General features: G+C 33.5%; 1 protein-coding gene across 1 annotated transcript; it reads right to left on the reverse strand.

The window, feature by feature from the left end:
• Positions 1 to 180: 180 nt before the first annotated feature.
• LOC138316789 (myosin heavy chain, embryonic smooth muscle isoform-like) lies at positions 181 to 20,888 on the reverse strand. The gene is made up of 4 exons (XM_069258446.1): positions 20,629 to 20,888; positions 18,860 to 18,994; positions 18,569 to 18,592; positions 181 to 5,213 (listed from the first exon to the last, which is right to left on the reverse strand). The coding sequence occupies exons 1-4, from the start codon at positions 20,788 to 20,790 to the stop codon at positions 4,479 to 4,481; spliced, it is 1,056 nt and encodes a 351-aa protein (XP_069114547.1). The 5' UTR covers positions 20,791 to 20,888; the 3' UTR covers positions 181 to 4,478.
• Positions 20,889 to 21,038: the final 150 nt, after the last annotated feature.

The raw sequence follows: 21,038 nt of genomic DNA on the forward strand, positions 1-21,038 counted from the left end.
ACGGACAGCGATAATGATAAACATTCTGACTATAGGTCATCCTGACCAACAAATAACCTAAAAATTTAAAAGTACAAATGTAAATGGCCTAGAGCCTGCCTGGAGCCCTATACATAATGTACAAATACTAAATTATGTTTAAAGTGCTAGAACATAGACAACAAACACATTTTCTACCCAAATATTTTTAATCATCATTTCCAATACCAATCATTACTACATGTATATTATTATTTCTTGTAATTGAAATGATAGAAAAATTAACTACTTTAATTAACCCTAAAATAACAGTAAAATGCTTCAGTATTCCAAAAGGCACATGTCTCTTTGTACTCAACCTATATGAATATGCTAGGTACGATATTGTCATCTACATAAATACGTAAAAAAGATCTTTTCTCCAATAAATAATACCTGTTTAAAACAAACAAGAGGCCTAAGGGCATTAACGGTCATCTGACTACCTTGGCAGTAGTTGTATAGGAAATTAATTAGATATGGTGTCATGGTAGCCATCTTCAATTTGGGATCAACCAGAGATGGGGGCTGTGACGGCCATCTTGGATTTCGGATTAACCCAAAAAATAACAACACTTGGTCAGGACCATGTCAGGATCATTTCATGCAAGTTTCAGCTAAATCGCACTAGTAGAACTTGAGAAGAAGTTAAAATGTGAAAAGTTAACACACGGCGCACGACAGATAACGGACGAAACATGATTGCTATAGGTCATCCTGACCATTCGAGTCAGATGACCTTAAAAAAGACATTGTTCCTCCTAAACAGGCTAACAATTTGAATGCTGCTCTAAAAGTGTAATGTGTAGATGTTGTCCCTGTGCAATGATAGAAGTCTCAGTATACAGATGAACAAATATATTTCAATAGTGCCCTATCTATAATGTAAAATGTCAGGTACACTGATGTGATCATGGTTTTCATTTTAGGACTAGAATAAAGACCATGTGTAAGACTAGGTGTAATAATGAATAATTACATTGTATCTGGTCATACATCATCACTTTTGTTGTTGTTTAAGTTGTTAAACGAGAAAGAATGTATGTTGGTTTAAAGAAAACGTTGTCCATAATAAAATATGCTACCTACGTATAATTAAAAAAAAGAAAAAAGAATAAAGACCATGTACTGGCTCCAATAACACCTGACAATGGTTACAATACAAATAAACAATAGATTGATCGAGTTATGATGGACTAGTAACACGGTGTTAATGTATTATAGAACCTTCATAGTCAATCTCCCAACCAAACTCTCCAGTTTCTCCCCATTTAACATAGATCTGGTAATGTGGACACATACCTAAACAATTAACATTAAAGAAGGAACCTGTAAAACCTTTATGATCGAAATAGTGAAATGATTTACCCTTTCTGAATGCTTAGGTCAAACTATTGGTGATGCTAAAACAAGGAATCCCTCACTAGCCAGAACCTGGCATGTTATGGTGGTGTCTGAATCCCTCGCTAGCCAGAACCTGGCATGTTATGGTGGTGTCTGAATCCCTCGCTAGCCAGAACCTGGCATGTTATGGTGGTGTCTGAATCCCTCGCTAGCCAGAACCTGGCATGTTATGGTGGTGTCTAAATCCCTCGCTAGCCAGAACCTGGCATGTTATGGTGGTGTCTGAATCCCTCGCTAGCTAGAACCCGGCATGTTATGGTGGTGTCTGAATCCCTCGCTAGCCAGAACCTGGCATGTTATGGTGGTGTCTGAATCCCTCGCTAGTCAGAACCTGGCATGTTATGGTGGTGTCTGAATCTCTCGCTAGCCAGAACCTGGCATGTTATGGTGGTGTCTGAATCTCTCGCTAGCCAGAACCTGGCATGTTATGGTGGTGGCTGAATCCCTCGCTAGCCAGAACCTGGCATGTTATGGTGGTGTCTGAATCCCTCACTAGCCAGAACCTGGCATGTTATGGTGGTGTCTGAATCCCTCGCTAGCCAGAACCTGGCATGTTATGGTGGTGTCTGAATCCCTCGCTAGCCAGAACCTGGCATGTTATGGTGGTGTCTGAATCTCTCGCTAGCCAGAACCTGGCATGTTATGGTGGTGTCTGAATCTCTCGCTAGCCAGAACCTGGCATGTTATGGTGGTGGCTGAATCCCTCGCTAGCCAGAACCTGGCATGTTATGGTGGTGTCTGAATCCCTCACTAGCCAGAACCTGGCATGTTATGGTGGTGTCTGAATCCCTCACTAGCCAGAACCTGGCATGTTATGGTGGTGTCTGAATCCCTCGCTAGCCAGAACCTGGCATGTTATGGTGGTGTCTGAATCCCTCACTAGCCAGAACCTGGCATGTTATGGTGGTGTCTGAATCCCTCGCTAGCCAGAACCTAGCATGTTATGGTGGTGTCTGAATCCCTCACTAGCCAGAACCTGGCATGTTATGGTGGTGTAATGGAACACATCAGCCAACCAGACCACTTGGATCAAGATTATTTGTAGAGTTGTCTCCCATCACTAAGGAACATCCCAAACCATCTATACTATAAGGAGAAGATTTTCTTCCACTGAAGACAATGTGTCCTCACTACATAACTATATAACACATTTAACACCTACATATACCTTATATATATTCATGGCACCCATGTCCCTTTATATCAGCAGTTTATCAAAAGGTTTAAAACACATCGCTCATTTTAGTCAAAGAATGTAAGAAATCTTACATCTATCAATGTATTCATAAATTAAATTGGCCTACAATGTTATGAAATCAAGTTATAAATAACAGGTTGTTTACACTAGCTGTCAAAGATCTGCTGATCCAGCACAGTTCTAATTATTATCCTCTGGAAATTATATGACAATGTGGACCCATTAATATTCATTTTAAGAATGACCCTTTTTTGTTCATACTTTGGGAAGAATATGTTACAAATACAACAAACCATTCATGGCTGAACACTAATAAGGTAAACAAAAAGGAAGACACCAATATACACTTACTGGTAAACTTTAAAATCTCTAATAAATGATAAATAAAACTAGACGTGTAGCAAAATATAAAGATTCTGGTTAAAATGACAAAAGTTTATACTGTATATATTTGTATATAAAGGATTACTTTAATTCATCAAAGCCTATTTTAAAAACCATTATTCTAAATTCCATAATTTTTAAAAAAAAACAAAAACAAAAACAAAAAATACACTTTTTCTGGAATAGCTAAAATTTTGGACCTTCCTGTCTAAACTTTAAAATTTTTGTTTGAAATTTTTCAATATTTAGTTTGAGTTATCTCCCATTATCATATAAATGATGCCTAAAAATGTCAGAAAGCTATACAGCTGTGTTTTTTGTAAAGGTACCATATCTAAGGAATCTCTTCTTGTCACCATTGTATGGTTGGTAGACTGTTAAACAATAACATATAGACTATACATGAACACATAAAGAACAAAGACAAAATTGTCTACTAATATTGTTGGTAAATGTACTTAAAGCTGACAATGCAAGTTAAAAAGTTTTTAATTAAGAATAAAAAAAAAATATGCACACTTGTATTTCAAGATCGTTTATGAGACAACCCCCTATCAAGGTCAGCCATTTTTGTTTTTTATATCTGTATCCGGTGCTCTCTCACCGACCCCAATATAAAGCACGTGAATCGACACATGACAACTACCAAGGACACACACGTGTCGGTGTACGTGTATAACCTAGTGTATATTGAAGTGTTTCATTAGCTCGTTTTGGACATATTTTGGGACGTGTGTCAAGTTCTGTGCTTTATGTAGGAGGTTGGCAAGTGAAGGTAACTAAGCAGAGCAAAAAGAAAAATGGCTGCCACTTCCTTGGATACGACACTGTCATAACTGGGGAATGTCTCAGAAACAATTTTTGAAAAAATAAGATCATTACTTTATTTTTTTTTATTTCAAATGCATGTTTTTGAACTTGCATTGTCAACTTTAAATTCATACTAAAATCTGGCAGGCAGGAACATTGTTTTGGCAAATCAAAATTGGTCGATTAACTCTTTGCAAAAAGCTGACATTTGGCGATTTACATTTTATGATTCTCTTTGTTCTCAATTCACAAAATTTCATATCCATCTATGTATAATTAGAAGTCTGCCTTCCACAGCACACTAAACCAACAAAACTATAACTTTGTCTAATAGAACCCTAAAGACTCAACTCCATAAAACACTTCATAATAAAACCAAATGATGCCTTTCTTGTCTAATCTTGTTAACATCAAAACAGTTTTCTGAATAACAAAATAAAATTATGAATTGATGTCTTCCAAGTAAAAAACTAGCTATTAACAAGAGGCTAGGGTAGGGAATGTACCCATCATGGTTTTCAAAACATTTTTTTGCAAACTTCTTTTTTAAATGTCAAATACATTGTGAGATATCTGTAATATACCTGTATCATAATCTTAAATTCCAAAGTCTCTACATTAAAGGTGTTATTCATATTACTCTTGAACAATTACTAACTATTCACTAACTAGTGAGGAAATTTAAACTCTTTGTCCTCTGTTGTCTCTGCCGTCCTCCATTAGAGGACTTAGAGGTTTGTGATGTGCCTGATCCTCGTCTCTCCTCTAACCTCCTCACACTTTCACTATCCTTCAACATGGGTAACTGAGAAGGCTTCACCATTCGACGCAAATCACTATTTTCACTTTTAACTTCATTCAATTCTCTTTTCAGCTGTACAAAATCTTTGAATGATTTACTTGCACTATCAATTGAATCTTTCTTCCGTAAATGCATCAGTTCACCCAACAGTCTCTGGTACTCTGTGTATATTCTTTGTTTGTCCAGTTCTAATATCACATAGGATTCTTTCAAAGACATCATTTCTGCCTGTAGTTCTTTTAACATTTTTTCATAATTGCGTTCTTTTTCAAGAGCACTTCCCCGCTCTGCTTGCATCTGAGTAACCTTGACCTTAAGGTTCTCTATCAAGGTCACCTTGTCCTTATCCTCCTCCTGCTGTGCTAGTTCTTTCTCCAATTTACTAAGGCGGAAGTTCAGTTCCATGTTTTTCTGATTTGCCTCCCTTAGTTCCTGTAACAGCGTGTTATTTCTGGCTTTGATCATATCCACCTCCTCGAAGTCAACAGGCTGGCGTTTCTGGTGCCTCAACCTCTCCAGTTCATGCTTTAATTCATCATTTTCATCTTTATATGACTTGGATATCTCCTGCTCATCTTCAATCCTACTCTGTAGTGCCTACAAATTTCAAGAAATGTTATCACGTACGATGGAAAGTTAGCAATCTTTATTTTAAGTCAGACAGAATTTTGTTGTATCAACCCATGATTTTTTTTTCAATTTATGAAATGTAATTGCCACATTTATTGGTTACAACTTATTCATTAAAAGTGAATTCAACGATTATTGTTACCAAGAAAACTGTATTCATAAGCATATAGACTGTTCAAAACCTAGAAAACTGTATTCATAAGCATATAGACTACTCAAAACATAGAAAACTGTATTCATATAGAAGACCGTATTCATAAGCATATATAGACTATTCAAACCTAGAAAACTGTATTCATAAGTATATAGACCGCTCAAAACATATAAAACTGTATTCATAAGCATATAGACTGCTCAAAACATAGAAAACTGTATTCATAAGCATATAGACTGCTCAAAACCTAGAAAACTGTATTCATAAGTATATAGACCGCTTAAAACATAGAAAACTGTATTCATAAGCATATAGACTGCTCAAAAACTAGAAAACTGTTAAAATTCATAAGCATATAGACTGCTCAAAACATAGAAAACTGTAATCATAAGCATATAGACTGCTCAAAACATTAGAAAACTGTATTCATAAGCATATATAGACTGCTCAAAACATAGGCAACTCACTGTATTCATAAGCATATAGACTGCTCAAAACCTAGAAAACTGTATTCATAAGCATATATAGACTGCTCAAAACATAGAAAACTGTATTCATAAGCATATAGACTGCTCAAAACCTAGAAAACAGTATTCATAAGCATATATAGACTGCTCAAAACCTAGAAAACTGTATTCATAAGTATATAGACTGCTCAAAACCTAGAAAACTGTATTCATAAGTATATAGACTGCTCAAAACCTAGAAAACTGTATTCATAAGCATATAGACTGCTCAAAACATAGAAAACTGTATTCATAAGCATATATAGACTGCTCAAAACCTAGAAAACTGTATTCATAAGCATATAGACTGCTCAAAACCTAGAAAACTGTATTCATAAGCATATAGACTGCTCAAAACCTAGAAAACTGTATTCATAAGCATATATAGACTGCTCAAAACCTAGAAAACTGTATTCATAAGCATATAGACTGCTCAAAACCTAGAAAACTGTATTCATAAGCATATAGACTGCTCAAAACATAGAAAACTGTATTCATAAGCATATAGACTGCTCAAAACATAGAAAACTGTATTCATAAGCATATAGACTGCTCAAAACATAGAAAACTGTATTCATAAGCATATAGACTGCTCAAAACCTAGAAAACTGTATTCATAAGCATATAGACTGCTCAAAACATAGAAAACTGTATTCATAAGCATATATATAGACTGCTCAAAACCTAGAAAACTGTATTCATAAGCATATATAGACTGCTCAAAACATAGGCAACTCACTGTATTCATAAGCATATAGACTGCTCAAAACCTAGAAAACTGTATTCATAACAAATAGATAGACTGCTCAAAACTAGAAAACTGTATTCATAAGCATATAGACTGCTCAAAACTTAGGAAAACTGTATTCATAAGCATATAGACTGCTCAAAACCTAGAAAACTGTATTCATAAGCATATAGACTGCTCAAAACCTAGAAAACTGTATTCATAAGCATATATATAGACTGCTCAAAACCTAGAAAACTGTATTCATAAGCATATAGACTGCTCAAAACATAGGCAACTCACTGTATTCATAAGCATATAGACTGCTCAAAACCTAGAAAACTGTATTCATAAGCATATATAGACTGCTCAAAACCTAGAAAACTGTATTCATAAGCATATAGACTGCTCAAAACCTAGAAAACTGTATTCATAAGCATATAGACTGCTCAAAAACTAGAAAACTGTATTCATAAGCATATAGACTGCTCAAAACTAGAAAACTGTATTCATAAGCATATAGACTGCTCAAAACCTAGGAAAACTGTATTCATAAGCATATAGACTGCTCAAAACTAGAAAACTGTATTCATAAGCATATAGACTGCTCAAAACCTAGAAAACTGTATTCATAAGCATATATAGACTGCTCAAAACATAGGCAACTCACTGTATTCATAAGCATATAGACTGCTCAAAACCTAGAAAACTGTATTCATAAGCATATAGAAAGTGGTTATATACCTGTAATATGTTTTGGTATGACTGTCTATATAGTGTAGACATGTGTGATATACCTGTAATATGTTTTGGTATGACTGTCTATATAGTGTAGACATGTGTGATATACCTGTAATATGTTTTGGTATGACTGTCTATATAGTGTAGACATGTGTGATATACCTGTAATATGTTTTGGTATGACTGTCTATATAGTGTAGACATGTGTGATATACCTGTAATATGTTTTGGTATGGACTGTCTATATAGTGTAGACATGTGTGATATACCTGTAATATGTTTTGGTATGACTGTCTATATAGTGTAGACATGTGTGAATATACCTGTAATATGTTTTGGTATGACTGTCTATATAGTGTAGACATTGTGAGTATACTTGATATACCTGTAATATGTTTTGGTATGACTGTCTATATAGAGTAGACATGTGTGATATACCTGTAATATGTTTTGGTATGACTGTCTATATAGTGTAGACATGTGTGATATACCTGTAATATGTTTTGGTATGACTGTCTATATAGAGTAGACATGTGTGATATACCTGTAATATGTTTTGGTATGACTGTCTATATAGTGTAGACATGTGTGATATACCTGTAATATGTTTTGGTATGACTGTCTATATAGAGTAGACATGTGTGATATACCTGTAATATGTTTTGGTATGACTGTCTATATAGTGTAGACATGTGTGATATAACAGAGTAATATGTTTTGGTATGACTGTCTATATAGTGTAGACACATGTGTGATATACCTGTTAATATGTTTTGGTATGACTGTCTATATAGAGTAGACATGTGTGATATACCTGTAATATGTTTTGGTATGACTGTCTACATAGTGTAGACATGTGTGATATAACAGAGTAGACATGTGTGATATACCTGTAGTATGTTTTGATATGACTGTCTATATAGTGTAGACATGTGTGATATACCTGTAATATGTTTTGGTATGACTGTCTATATAGTGTAGACATGTGTGATATACCTGTAATATGTTTTGGTATGACTGTCTATATAGTGTAGACATGTGTGATATACCTGTAATATGTTTTGGTATGACTGTCTATATAGTGTAGACATGTGTGATATACCTGTAATATGTTTTGGTATGACTGTCTATATAGTGTAGACATGTGTGATATACCTGTAATATGTTTTGGTATGACTGTCTAAATAGTGTAGTCACATGTGATATACCTGTAATATGTTTTGGTATGACTGTCTATATAGTGTAGACATGTGTGATATACCTGTAATATGTTTTGGTATGACTGTCTATATAGTGTAGACATGTGTGATATACCTGTAATATGTTTTGGTATGACTGTCTATATAGTGTAGACATGTGTGATATACCTGTAATATGTTTTGGTATGACTGTCTATATAGTGTAGACATGTGTGATATACCTGTAATATGTTTTGGTATGACTGTCTATATAGTGTAGACATGTGTGATATACCTGTAATATGTTTTGGTATGACTGTCTACATAGTGTAGACATGTGTGATATACCTGTAATATGTTTTGGTATTGTTTTGGTATGACTGTCTATATAGTGTAGACATGTGTGATATACCTGTAATATGTTTTGGTATGACTGTCTATATAGTGTAGACATGTGTGATATACCTGTAATATGTTTTGGTATGACTGTCTATATAGTGTAGACATGTGTGATATACCTGTAATATGTTTTGGTATGACTGTCTATATAGTGTAGACATGTGTGATATACCTGTAATATGTTTTGGTATGACTGTCTATATAGTGTAGACATGTGTGATATACCTGTAATATGTTTTGGTATGACTGTCTATATAGTGTAGACATGTGTGATATACCTGTAATATGTTTTGGTATGACTGTCTATATAGTGTAGACATGTGTGATATACCTGTAATATGTTTTGGTATGACTGTCTATATAGTGTAGACATGTGTGATATACCTGTAATATGTTTTGGTATGACTGTCTATATAGTGTAGACATGTGTGATATACCTGTAATATGTTTTGGTATGACTGTCTATATAGTGTAGACATGTGTGATATACCTGTAATATGTTTTGGTATGACTGTCTATATAGTGTAGACATGTGTGATATACCTGTAATATGTTTTGGTATGACTGTCTATATAGTGTAGACATGTGTGATATACCTGTATTATATGTTTTGGTATGACTGTCTATATAGTGTAGACATGTGTGATATACCTGTAATATGTTTTGGTATGACTGTCTATATAGTGTAGACATGTGTGTGATATACCTGTAATATGTTTTGGTATGACTGTCTATATAGTGTAGACATGTGTGATATACCTGTAATATGTTTTGGTATGACTGTCTATATAGTGTAGACATGTGTGATATACCTGTAATATGTTTTGGTATGACTGTCTATATAGTGTAGACATGTGTGATATACCTGTAATATGTTTTGGTATGACTGTCTATATAGTGTAGACATGTGTGATATACCTGTAATATGTTTTGGTATGACTGTCTATATAGTGTAGACATGTGTGATATACCTGTAATATGTTTTGGTATGACTGTCTATATAGTGTAGACATGTGTGATATACCTGTAATATGTTTTGGTATGACTGTCTATATAGTGTAGTACATGTGTGATATACCTGTAATATGTTTTGGTATGACTGTCTATATAGTGTAGACATGTGTGATATACCTGTAATATGTTTTGGTATGACTGTCTATATAGTGTAGACATGTGTGATATACCTGTAATATGTTTTGGTATGACTGTCTATATAGTGTAGACATGTGTGATATACCTGTAATATGTTTTGGTATGACTGTCTATATAGTGTAGACATGTGTGATATACCTGTAATATGTTTTGGTATGACTGTCTATATAGTGTAGACATGTGTGATATACCTGTAATATGTTTTGGTATGACTGTCTATATAGTGTAGACATGTGTGATATACCTGTAATATGTTTTGGTATGACTGTCTATATATAGTGTAGACATGTGTGATATACCTGTAATATGTTTTGGTATGACTGTCTATATAGTGTAGACATGTGTGATATACCTGTAATATGTTTTGGTATGACTGTCTATATATAGTGTAGACATGTGTGATATATACCTGTAATATGTTTTGGTATGACTGTCTATATAGTGTAGACATGTGTGATATACCTGTAATATGTTTTGGTATGACTGTCTACATAGTGTAGACATGTGTGATATAACAGAGTAGACATGTGTGATATACCTGTAATATGTTTTGGTATGACTGTCTATATAGTGTAGACATGTGTGATATACCTGTAATATGTTTTGGTATGACTGTCTATATAGTGTAGACATGTGTGATATACCTGTAATATGTTTTGGTATGACTGTCTATATAGTGTAGACATGTGTGATATACCTGTAATATGTTTTGGTATGACTGTCTATATAGTGTAGACATGTGTGATATACCTGTAATATGTTTTGGTATGACTGTCTATATAGTGTAGACATGTGTGATATACCTGTAATATGTTTTGGTATGACTGTCTATATAGTGTAGACATGTGTGATATACCTGTAATATGTTTTGGTATGACTGTCTATATAGTGTAGTCACATGTGATATACCTGTAATATGTTTTGGTATGACTGTCTATATAGTGTAGACATGTGTGATATACCTGTAATATGTTTTGGTATGACTGTCTATATAGTGTAGACATGTGTGATATACCTGTAATATGTTTTGGTATGACTGTCTATATAGTATAGACACATATGTGTGATATACCTGTAATATGTTTTGGTATTGTTTTGGTATGACTGTCTATATAGTGTAGACATGTGTGATATACCTGTAATATGTTTTGGTATGACTGTCTATATAGTGTAGACATGTGTGATATACCTGTAATATGTTTTGGTATGACTGTCTATATAGTGTAGACATGTGTGATATACCTGTAATATGTTTTGGTATGACTGTCTATATAGTGTAGACATGTGTGATATACCTGTAATATGTTTTGGTATGACTGTCTATATAGGTAGACATGTGTGATATACCTGTAATATGTTTTGGTATGACTGTCTATATAGTGTAGACATGTGTGATATACCTGTAATATGTTTTGGTATGACTGTCTATATAGTGTAGACATGTGTGATATACCTGTAATATGTTTTGGTATGACTGTCTATATAGTGTAGACATGTGTGATATACCTGTAATATGTTTTGGTATGACTGTCTATATAGTGTAGTAGACATGTGTGATATACCTGTAATATGTTTTGGTATGACTGTCTATATAGTGTAGACATGTGTGTGATATACCTGTAATATGTTTTGGTATGACTGTCTATATAGTGTAGACATGTGTGATATACCTGTAATATGTTTTGGTATGACTGTCTATATAGTGTAGACATGTGTGATATACCTGTAATATGTTTTGGTATGACTGTCTATATAGTGTAGACATGTGTGATATACCTGTAATATTTGTGTTTTGGTATGACTGTCTATATAGTGTAGACATGTGTGATATACCTGTAATATGTTTTGGTATGACTGTCTATATAGAGTAGACATGTGTGATATACCTGTAATATGTTTTGGTATGACTGTCTATATAGTGTAGACATGTGTGATATACCTGTAATATGTTTTGGTATGACTGTCTATATAGTGTAGACATGTGTGATATACCTGTAATATGTTTTGGTATGACTGTCTATATAGTGTAGACATGTGTGATATACCTGTAATATGTTTTGGTATGACTGTCTATATAGTGTAGACATGTGTGATATACCTGTAATATGTTTTGGTATGACTGTCTATATAGTGTAGACATGTGTGATATACCTGTAATATGTTTTGGTATGACTGTCTATATAGTGTAGACATGTGTGATATACCTGTAATATGTTTTGGTATGACTGTCTATATAGTGTAGACATGTGTGATATACCTGTAATATGTTTTGGTATGACTGTCTATATAGTGTAGACATGTGTGATATACCTGTAATATGTTTTGGTATGACTGTCTATATAGTGTAGACATGTGTGATATACCTGTAATATGTTTTGGTATGACTGTCTATATAGTGTAGTCACATGTGATATACCTGTAATATGTTTTGGTATGACTGTCTACATAGTGTAGACATGTGTGATATACCTGTAATATGTTTTGGTATGACTGTCTATATAGTGTAGACATGTGTGATATACCTGTAATATGTTTTGGTATGACTGTCTATATAGTGTAGACATGTGTGATATACCTGTAATATGTTTTGGTATGACTGTCTATATAGTGTAGACATGTGTGATATACCTGTAATATGTTTTGGTATGACTGTCTATATAGTGTAGACATGTGTGATATACCTGTAATATGTTTTGGTATGACTGTCTATATAGTGTAGACATGTGTGATATACCTGTAATATGTTTTGGTATGACTGTCTATATAGTGTAGACATGTGTGATATACCTGATGATATATGCGTATATGTTTTGGTATGACTGTCTATATAGTGTAGACATGTGTGATATACCTGTAATATGTTTTGGTATGACTGTCTATATAGTGTAGACATGTGTGATATACCTGTAATATGTTTTGGTATGACTGTCTATATAGTGTAGACATGTGTGATATACCTGTAATATGTTTTGGTATGACTGTCTACATAGTGTAGACATGTGTGATATACCTGTAATATGTTTTGGTATGACTGTCTATATAGTGTAGACATGTGTGATATACCTGTAATATGTTTTGGTATGACTGTCTATATAGTGTAGACATGTGTGATATACCTGTAATATGTTTTGGTATGACTGTCTATATAGTGTAGACATGTGTGATATACCTGTAATATGTTTTGGTATGACTGTCTATATATAGTGTAGACATGTGTGATATACCTGTAATATGTTTTGGTATGACTGTCTATATAGTGTAGACATGTGTGATATACCTGTAATATGTTTTGGTATGACTGTCTATATAGTGTAGACATGTGTGATATACCTGTAATATGTTTTGGTATGACTGTCTATATAGTGTAGACATGTGTGATATACCTGTAATATGTTTTGGTATGACTGTCTATATAGAGTAGACATGTGTGATATACCTGTAATATGTTTTGGTATGACTGTCTATATAGTGTAGACATGTGTGATATACCTGTAATATGTTTTGGTATGACTGTCTATATAGTGTAGACATGTGTGATATACCTGTAATATGTTTTGGTATGACTGTCTATATAGTGTAGACATGTGTGATATACCTGTAATATGTTTTGGTATGACTGTCTATATAGAGTAGACATGTGTGATATACCTGTAATATGTTTTGGTATGACTGTCTATATAGTGTAGACATGTGTGATATACCTGTAATATGTTTTTGGTATGACTGTCTATATAGTGTAGACATGTGTGATATACCTGTAATATGTTTTGGTATGACTGTCTATATAGTGTAGACATGTGTGATATACCTGTAATATGTTTTGGTATGACTGTCTATATAGTGTAGACATGTGTGATATACCTGTAATATGTTTTGGTATGACTATCTATATAGTGTAGACATGTGTGATATACCTGTAATATGTTTTGGTATGACTGTCTACATAGTGTACACATGTGTGATATACCTGTAATATGTTTTGGTATTGTTTTGGTATGACTGTCTATATAGTGTATATGTTTTGGTATGACTGTCTACATAGTGTAGACATGTGTGATATACCTGTAATATGTTTTGGTATGACTGTCTATACATAGTGTAGACATGTGTGATATACCTGTAATATGTTTTGGTATGACTGTCTATATAGTGTAGACATGTGTGATATACCTGTAATATGTTTTGGTATGACTGTCTATATAGTGTAGACATGTGTGATATACCTGTAATATGTTTTGGTATGACTGTCTATATAGTGTAGACATGTGTGATATATACCTGTAATATGTTTTGGTATGACTGTCTATATAGTGTAGACATGTGTGATATACCTGTAATATGTTTTGGTATGACTGTCTATATAGTGTAGACATGTGTGATATACCTGTAATATGTTTTGGTATGACTGTCTATATAGTGTAGACATGTGTGATATACCTGTAATATGTTTTGGTATGACTGTCTATATAGTGTAGACATGTGTGATATACCTGTAATATGTTTTGGTATGACTGTCTATATAGTGTAGACATGTGTGATATACCTGTAATATGTTTTGGTATGACTGTCTATATAGTGTAGACATGTGTGATATACCTGTAATATGTTTTGGTATGACTGTCTATATAGTGTAGACATGTGTGATATACCTGTAATATGTTTTGGTATGACTGTCTATATAGTGTAGACATGTGTGATATACCTGTAATATGTTTTGGTATGACTGTCTATATAGTGTAGACATGTGTGATATACCTGTAATATGTTTTGGTATGACTGTCTAATAGGTAGACATGTGTGATATACCTGTAATATGTTTTGGTATGACTGTCTATATAGTGTAGACATGTGTGATATACCTGTAATATGTTTTGGTATGACTGTCTATATAGTGTAGACATGTGTGATATACCTGTAATATGTTTTGGTATGACTGTCTATATAGAGTAGACATGTGTGATATACCTGTAATATGTTTTGGTATGACTGTCTATATAGTGTAGACATGTGTGATATAACAGAGTAGACATGTGTGATATACCTGTAATATGTTTTGGTATGACTGTCTATATAGTGTAGACATGTGTGATATATACCTGTAATATGTTTTGGTATGACTGTCTATATAGTGTAGACATGTGTGATATACCTGTAATATGTTTTGGTATGATGATATAGGTAGACTGTATATACCTGTAATATGTTTTGTATGACTGTCTATATAGGTAGACATGTGTGATATACCTGTAATATGTTTTGGTATGACTGTCTATATAGTGTAGACATGTGTGATATACCTGTAATATGTTTTGGTATGACTGTCTATATAGTGTAGACATGTGTGATATACCTGTAATATGTTTTGGTATGACTGTCTATATAGTGTAGACATGTGTGATATACCTGTAATATGTTTTGGTATGACTGTCTATATATAGTGTAGACATGTGTGATATACCTGTAATATTTTTGGTATGACTGTCTATATAGTGTAGACATGTGTGATATACCTGTAATATGTTTTGGTATGACTGTCTATATAGGTATACATGTGATATACCTGTAATATGTTTTGGTATGACTGTCTATATAGTGTAGACATGTGTGATATACCTGTAATATGTTTTGGTATGACTGTCTATATAGTGTAGAAATGTGTGATATACCAGGTACCTGTAATATGTTTTGGTATGACTGTCTATATAGTGTAGACATGTGTGATATACCTGTAATATGTTTTGGTATGACTGTCTATATAGTGTAGACATGTGTGATATACCTGTAATATGTTTTGGTATGACTGTCTATATAGTGTAGACATGTGTGATATACCTGTAATATGTTTTGGTATGACTGTCTATATAGTGTAGACATGTGTGATATACCTGTAATATGTTTTGGTATGACTGTCTATATAGTGTAGACATGTGTGATATACCTGTAATATGTTTTGGTATGACTGTCTATATAGTGTAGACATGTGTGATATACCTGTAATATGTTTTGGTATGACTGTCTATATAGTGTAGACATGTGTGATATACCTGTAATATGTTTTGGTATTGTTTTGGTATGACTGTCTATATAGTGTAGACATGTGTGATATACCTGTAATATGTTTTGGTATGACTGTCTATATAGTGTAGACATGTGTGATATACCTGTAATATGTTTTGGTATGACTGTCTATATAGTGTAGACATGTGTGATATACCTGTAATATGTTTTGGTATGACTGTCTATATAGTGTAGACATGTGTGATATACCTGTAATATGTTTTGGTATGACTGTCTATATAGTGTAGACATGTGTGATATACCTGTAATATGTTTTGGTATTGTTTTGGTATGACTGTCTATATAGTGTAGACATGTGTGATATACCTGTAATATGTTTTGGTATGACTGTCTATATAGTGTAGACATGTGTGATATACCTGTAATATGTTTTGGTATGACTGTCTACATAGTGTAGACATGTGTGATATACCTGTAATATGTTTTGGTATGTTTTGTATGACTGTCTATATAGTGTAGACATGTGTGATATACCAGGTACCTGTAATATGTTTTGGTATGACTGTCTATATAGAGTAGACATGTGTGATATACCTGTAATATGTTTTGGTATGACTGTCTATATAGTGTAGACATGTGTGATATACCTGTAATATGTTTTGGTATGACTGTCTATATAGAGTAGACATGTGTGATATACCTGTAATATGTTTTGGTATGACTGTCTATATAGTGTAGACATGTGTGATATACCTGTAATATGTTTTGGTATGACTGTCTATATAGTGTAGACATGTGTGATATACCTGTAATATGTTTTGGTATGACTGTCTATATATAGTGTAGACATGTGTGATATACCTGTAATATGTTTTGGTATGACTGTCTATATAGTGTAGACATGTGTGATATACCTGTAATATGTTTTGGTATGACTGTCTATATAGTGTAGACATGTGTGATATACCTGTAATATGTTTTGGTATGACTGTCTATATAGTGTAGACTGTGATATACCTATATATGTTTTGTATGACTGTCTTATAGTGTGTGTGATATACCTGTAATATGTTTTGGTATGACTGTCTATATAGTGTAGACATGTGTGATATACCTGTTATATGTTTTGGTATGACTGTCTACATAGTGTAGACATGTGTGATATACCTGTAATATGTTTTGGTATGACTGTCTATATAGTGTAGACATGTGTGATATACCTGTAATATGTTTTGGTATGACTGTCTATATAGTGTAGACATGTGTGATATACCTGTAATATGTTTTGGTATGACTGTCTATATAGAGTAGACATGTGTGATATACCTGTAATATGTTTTGGTATGACTTTCTCTATAGAGTAGACACATGTGATATACCTGTAATATGTTTTGGATATTAGACAGGTTATAATCAGAAACTATACACATCTAAATCTATCAAGTACATAATCTGTTAAGACCTCTTCAAAACCATAACTCACAAATTCTTACTAAACAAATCACAAAATAACTCTACATTATTGCAATGTGGCCATAATGTACCAAGAGATGCAATAAGCCTGAACAATCAATTCATGTAGATCCAATACTTGTCACTCATATAAGCAGCACATTCTTTATTATGTATGGACAAAATCAGCAGCACATTCTTTATTATGTATGGACAAAATCAGTACCTGGTCCAATTGTTATTACCAGTATTAAAAATAAAGTAAAGGATATAGATTGACAACAAGTCAAACATTTGGAACAAACAAACAATGAAAAACACATTTAATTTCAAAATACATTTTATGAGTACCAAGGAAAAGCAACAAACAATCTAGAGGTCAGTACATGGCTACAGTACTAGTACAAGAGATGGCGGGCTACTGATAGAATCTCCCTGCCCCGCCCCCATACATACACACATACCACCTACAGGTGTACACAAGTATCACAATGTCAAATACAGGTGGAGAAGTTACAGAACATCACTAAACTCTGACAACAGTTAATTAATGATCCATTATACAGGTGCTAGACTTGCTTCAATATACGTATCTAATACTGCATCTGTCCCCAATATTAGCCTTTATCCCAATGTTCTTCTCAGAAACAGATACACATTCACGCTATTAGCTGTATAGAAAATAACTATGTATGTATTCAGGAAATGATAAGTAGTAATATAATTTCTACATTCAGTTGTATTTAAAATGTTTTCGTTAGTTAATAAATCTGTGTAATGTTCCTGTTTCAGTCAGCTTTTTAACACTAAAGAAACAACAATGCCACTATTTCAGGAATGGCAGTGGCTGTGAAATTTGAAATGTCATATTTATTTCATTTTTTTGTCATTATTCCTAGTAACCTGAATTGTTATTGGGTTAAACATGTTACATCAGTAACATATAACACCGAAAATTAGGTACAAGGCACATAACAATGAACAGATAAGCCTACCTCAGGATCCCTCTCAACTGGTGTCTGTGGAATACACTTATAACAGTAATCGTGTCAAGTGTGATTTATACACCATTAAAGTTTGTACAATCAATTGAAGTGTTGACATGAAAGTGTACCAATAACTTATGTAAGTAAGACTATACATAACAGGTAATATGAATAATTTCCCCATTTAGAAATAAACAGCTCAATAATACAGAATCAAACATAACAGATTTTTCTTCTAAGATACTTTGTTTCCCTAATACATTATTTAGTAAGTTAAGAAAAACTATGTTATCTAGTTACCTCTTCTTTGTGTTTCTCTATCAACATAGCGTTGATCTCGTCCCCTCTCTGTTGCAGTTGTTCCTGCATCTGTTTTAGCCTTGTCTGACTTTGCTCTGCGATGGAATGGATCTCCTTGCATTTTTCTTTTTCTTTCTAAAATGTTAATGATACAGTAAATAACACTTAATTATGATGGGCTAAATGTAATCACAGACAGACAGACACTCTAATGCTATTCAACCACAGCATTAGTTAGATATTATACTAAACTGATGAATTCAAAGAAAAAACATTGACCCAGGTATGTGTTTTCGACAGTAGTTTGTTAAAGAAGAGTAGTAAAACATAAAAAACATATGCTGAATCTTTTCTAAAATCAGAAATGGTTACAACAATAAAGTATTTCATCCTGAGTAAATAGAGTTCAGTCTTTCAATAATAAAAATTTTACTTCGAAATAGATACATTATTTAGATGAAAATATTATGAAATGAAAGAGTTGGCTAAAACATCACAGTTTCAGAACATTTACCATACTGATGATATATCCATAATGGAAGATCATTTGTGTTTGGCTACAAATATATTCTAAAACATGTTTTGAATACCCCATCGACAAGTTTTATTATGAAGAGAAAAGTTCTTTCATATGTCATTGAGTTTCATGTTCAGCCTCTCTTTATCATCATTGCATTCAAAATAAAGAAGTTAGGTTCATTAATATTTTATGAGTTTTACATTTAATAATTTATAGTGTCTATAGATTGAATAGCTGTATTCTAGAGGCGGAAAGACAATTATGCTGCGAATTTTATATTTATGATGCCTGGCTTAAATACCATATTTTCCCTAATAAGGGTGCCGGGCACTGGTAATTTGCTGAGGGGGTGCCGTTGTTTGAGACCATTTTAAGATAGGTTTTTTTCTGAAACAGACTATATATATAGTCATTTATGGATAACTTATCTTATCCTGAGAGGCTAAAGAAGTTAACACTTCCAACCCTGAGTTACAGACGTCTACGAGGCGACATGAGAGAAACATAAAAGGCAGTTACAGGGAGATATGACAAAGGAGCAACCCAGTTCATAAGGATGTGGTCCGACACATTAGAGAGACCTAGCACTAGGACAAACTTGCCGAAAATATTATTCCAGCATACTAAAACATCGATCAGGAAGAACTCATTCTCCATTAGGAATGCTCCAATATCTACCAGACCATGTCATTAAATCTAAGACATTGGATACTTTCAAAAGCAGATTGGATAATCACTGGAACGAGCAGGAAATTAAATACAATAACTATAGAGAAAATATCAGCTAGGAAGTGACTATAATCATAATAGGTAACTAAATAATATTATGAGTCCAGCAAAGAGGATCTATAAGGAGTCTGTGCTGGAAAACATCATTAAGAATTATAAAGAACAGCGAGATCACCACATCCAAAACAAAACATGTCACTTGAATGTCCCACACGTGTGTGGATGAACAACAACTGGCAACAACATTTTAGAAATGTCTATAAATGGGACCCCTACGTTTCTGACTGTGGCCCTTATTAGAGGGAAAATAATGTAGCTGTTATTGTAATGCAAAGGCAATGAATGGATTCATCCTTGGTCACTTTTTTCACAATACAAAATTGAAGGACAGCCCACCTCACCCAACCCCCACACCACTCCATACATAAATATACTACTCCCCTCCCCCCCTCCACACACACACACATACAAATAAGAAGAAGGATATTAATAAAGTACAGGGAAGAATCTACATTTATACCTCATATTCAGCAATTGTTGCTTTCAGTGCCTTGTTTTCACGTGCAATTTCTTGCACAAATTGTAAAGTTTGGACTTGTTTTTCAGATAGCTGATCGGTTTTATCATGTAATTTTTCCCTTGGGATTCTATCCCGAGGATCGTCAGTTTTATCATGACTCATTGTTCTTGTATATAGATACTGAAGTCCTGTTTAGAAAGTATCCGAAGAAAAAATCGTCTGCATCTCGATTGCTTAGCAGCTGTCAACAATGAGTAAACAAGCTTCCGCCACTTCCTATCGAGAGCCTGATGAAAATAGATCACATCAGAATTGCTCTAAAATATATCTCGCACGAATAAAAAGGTAATAATTGTTGATATCATAATAACTTTGTTGTGTTTCTTGGACAAGACATTTTGTAACGATCT

This window comes from Argopecten irradians, chromosome 2, assembly GCF_041381155.1.
Source record: "Argopecten irradians isolate NY chromosome 2, Ai_NY, whole genome shotgun sequence".
NCBI lineage: Eukaryota > Metazoa > Mollusca > Bivalvia > Pectinida > Pectinidae > Argopecten > Argopecten irradians.

Bases quoted from the DNA above. Each gene is read 5' to 3' on its own strand.
- LOC138316789 (XM_069258446.1), bottom strand. From the start codon at position 20,790: ATGAGTCATGATAAAACTGACGATCCTCGGGATAGAATCCCAAGGGAA. The intron at 18,995-20,628 runs GTATAAATGTAG...TTAACATTTTAG, and splicing joins CAACAATTGCTGAATATGAG to AAAGAAAAAGAAAAATGCAA. The intron at 5,214-18,568 runs GTAGGCTTATCT...TGAAATTTGTAG, and splicing joins CAGTTGAGAGGGATCCTGAG to GCACTACAGAGTAGGATTGA.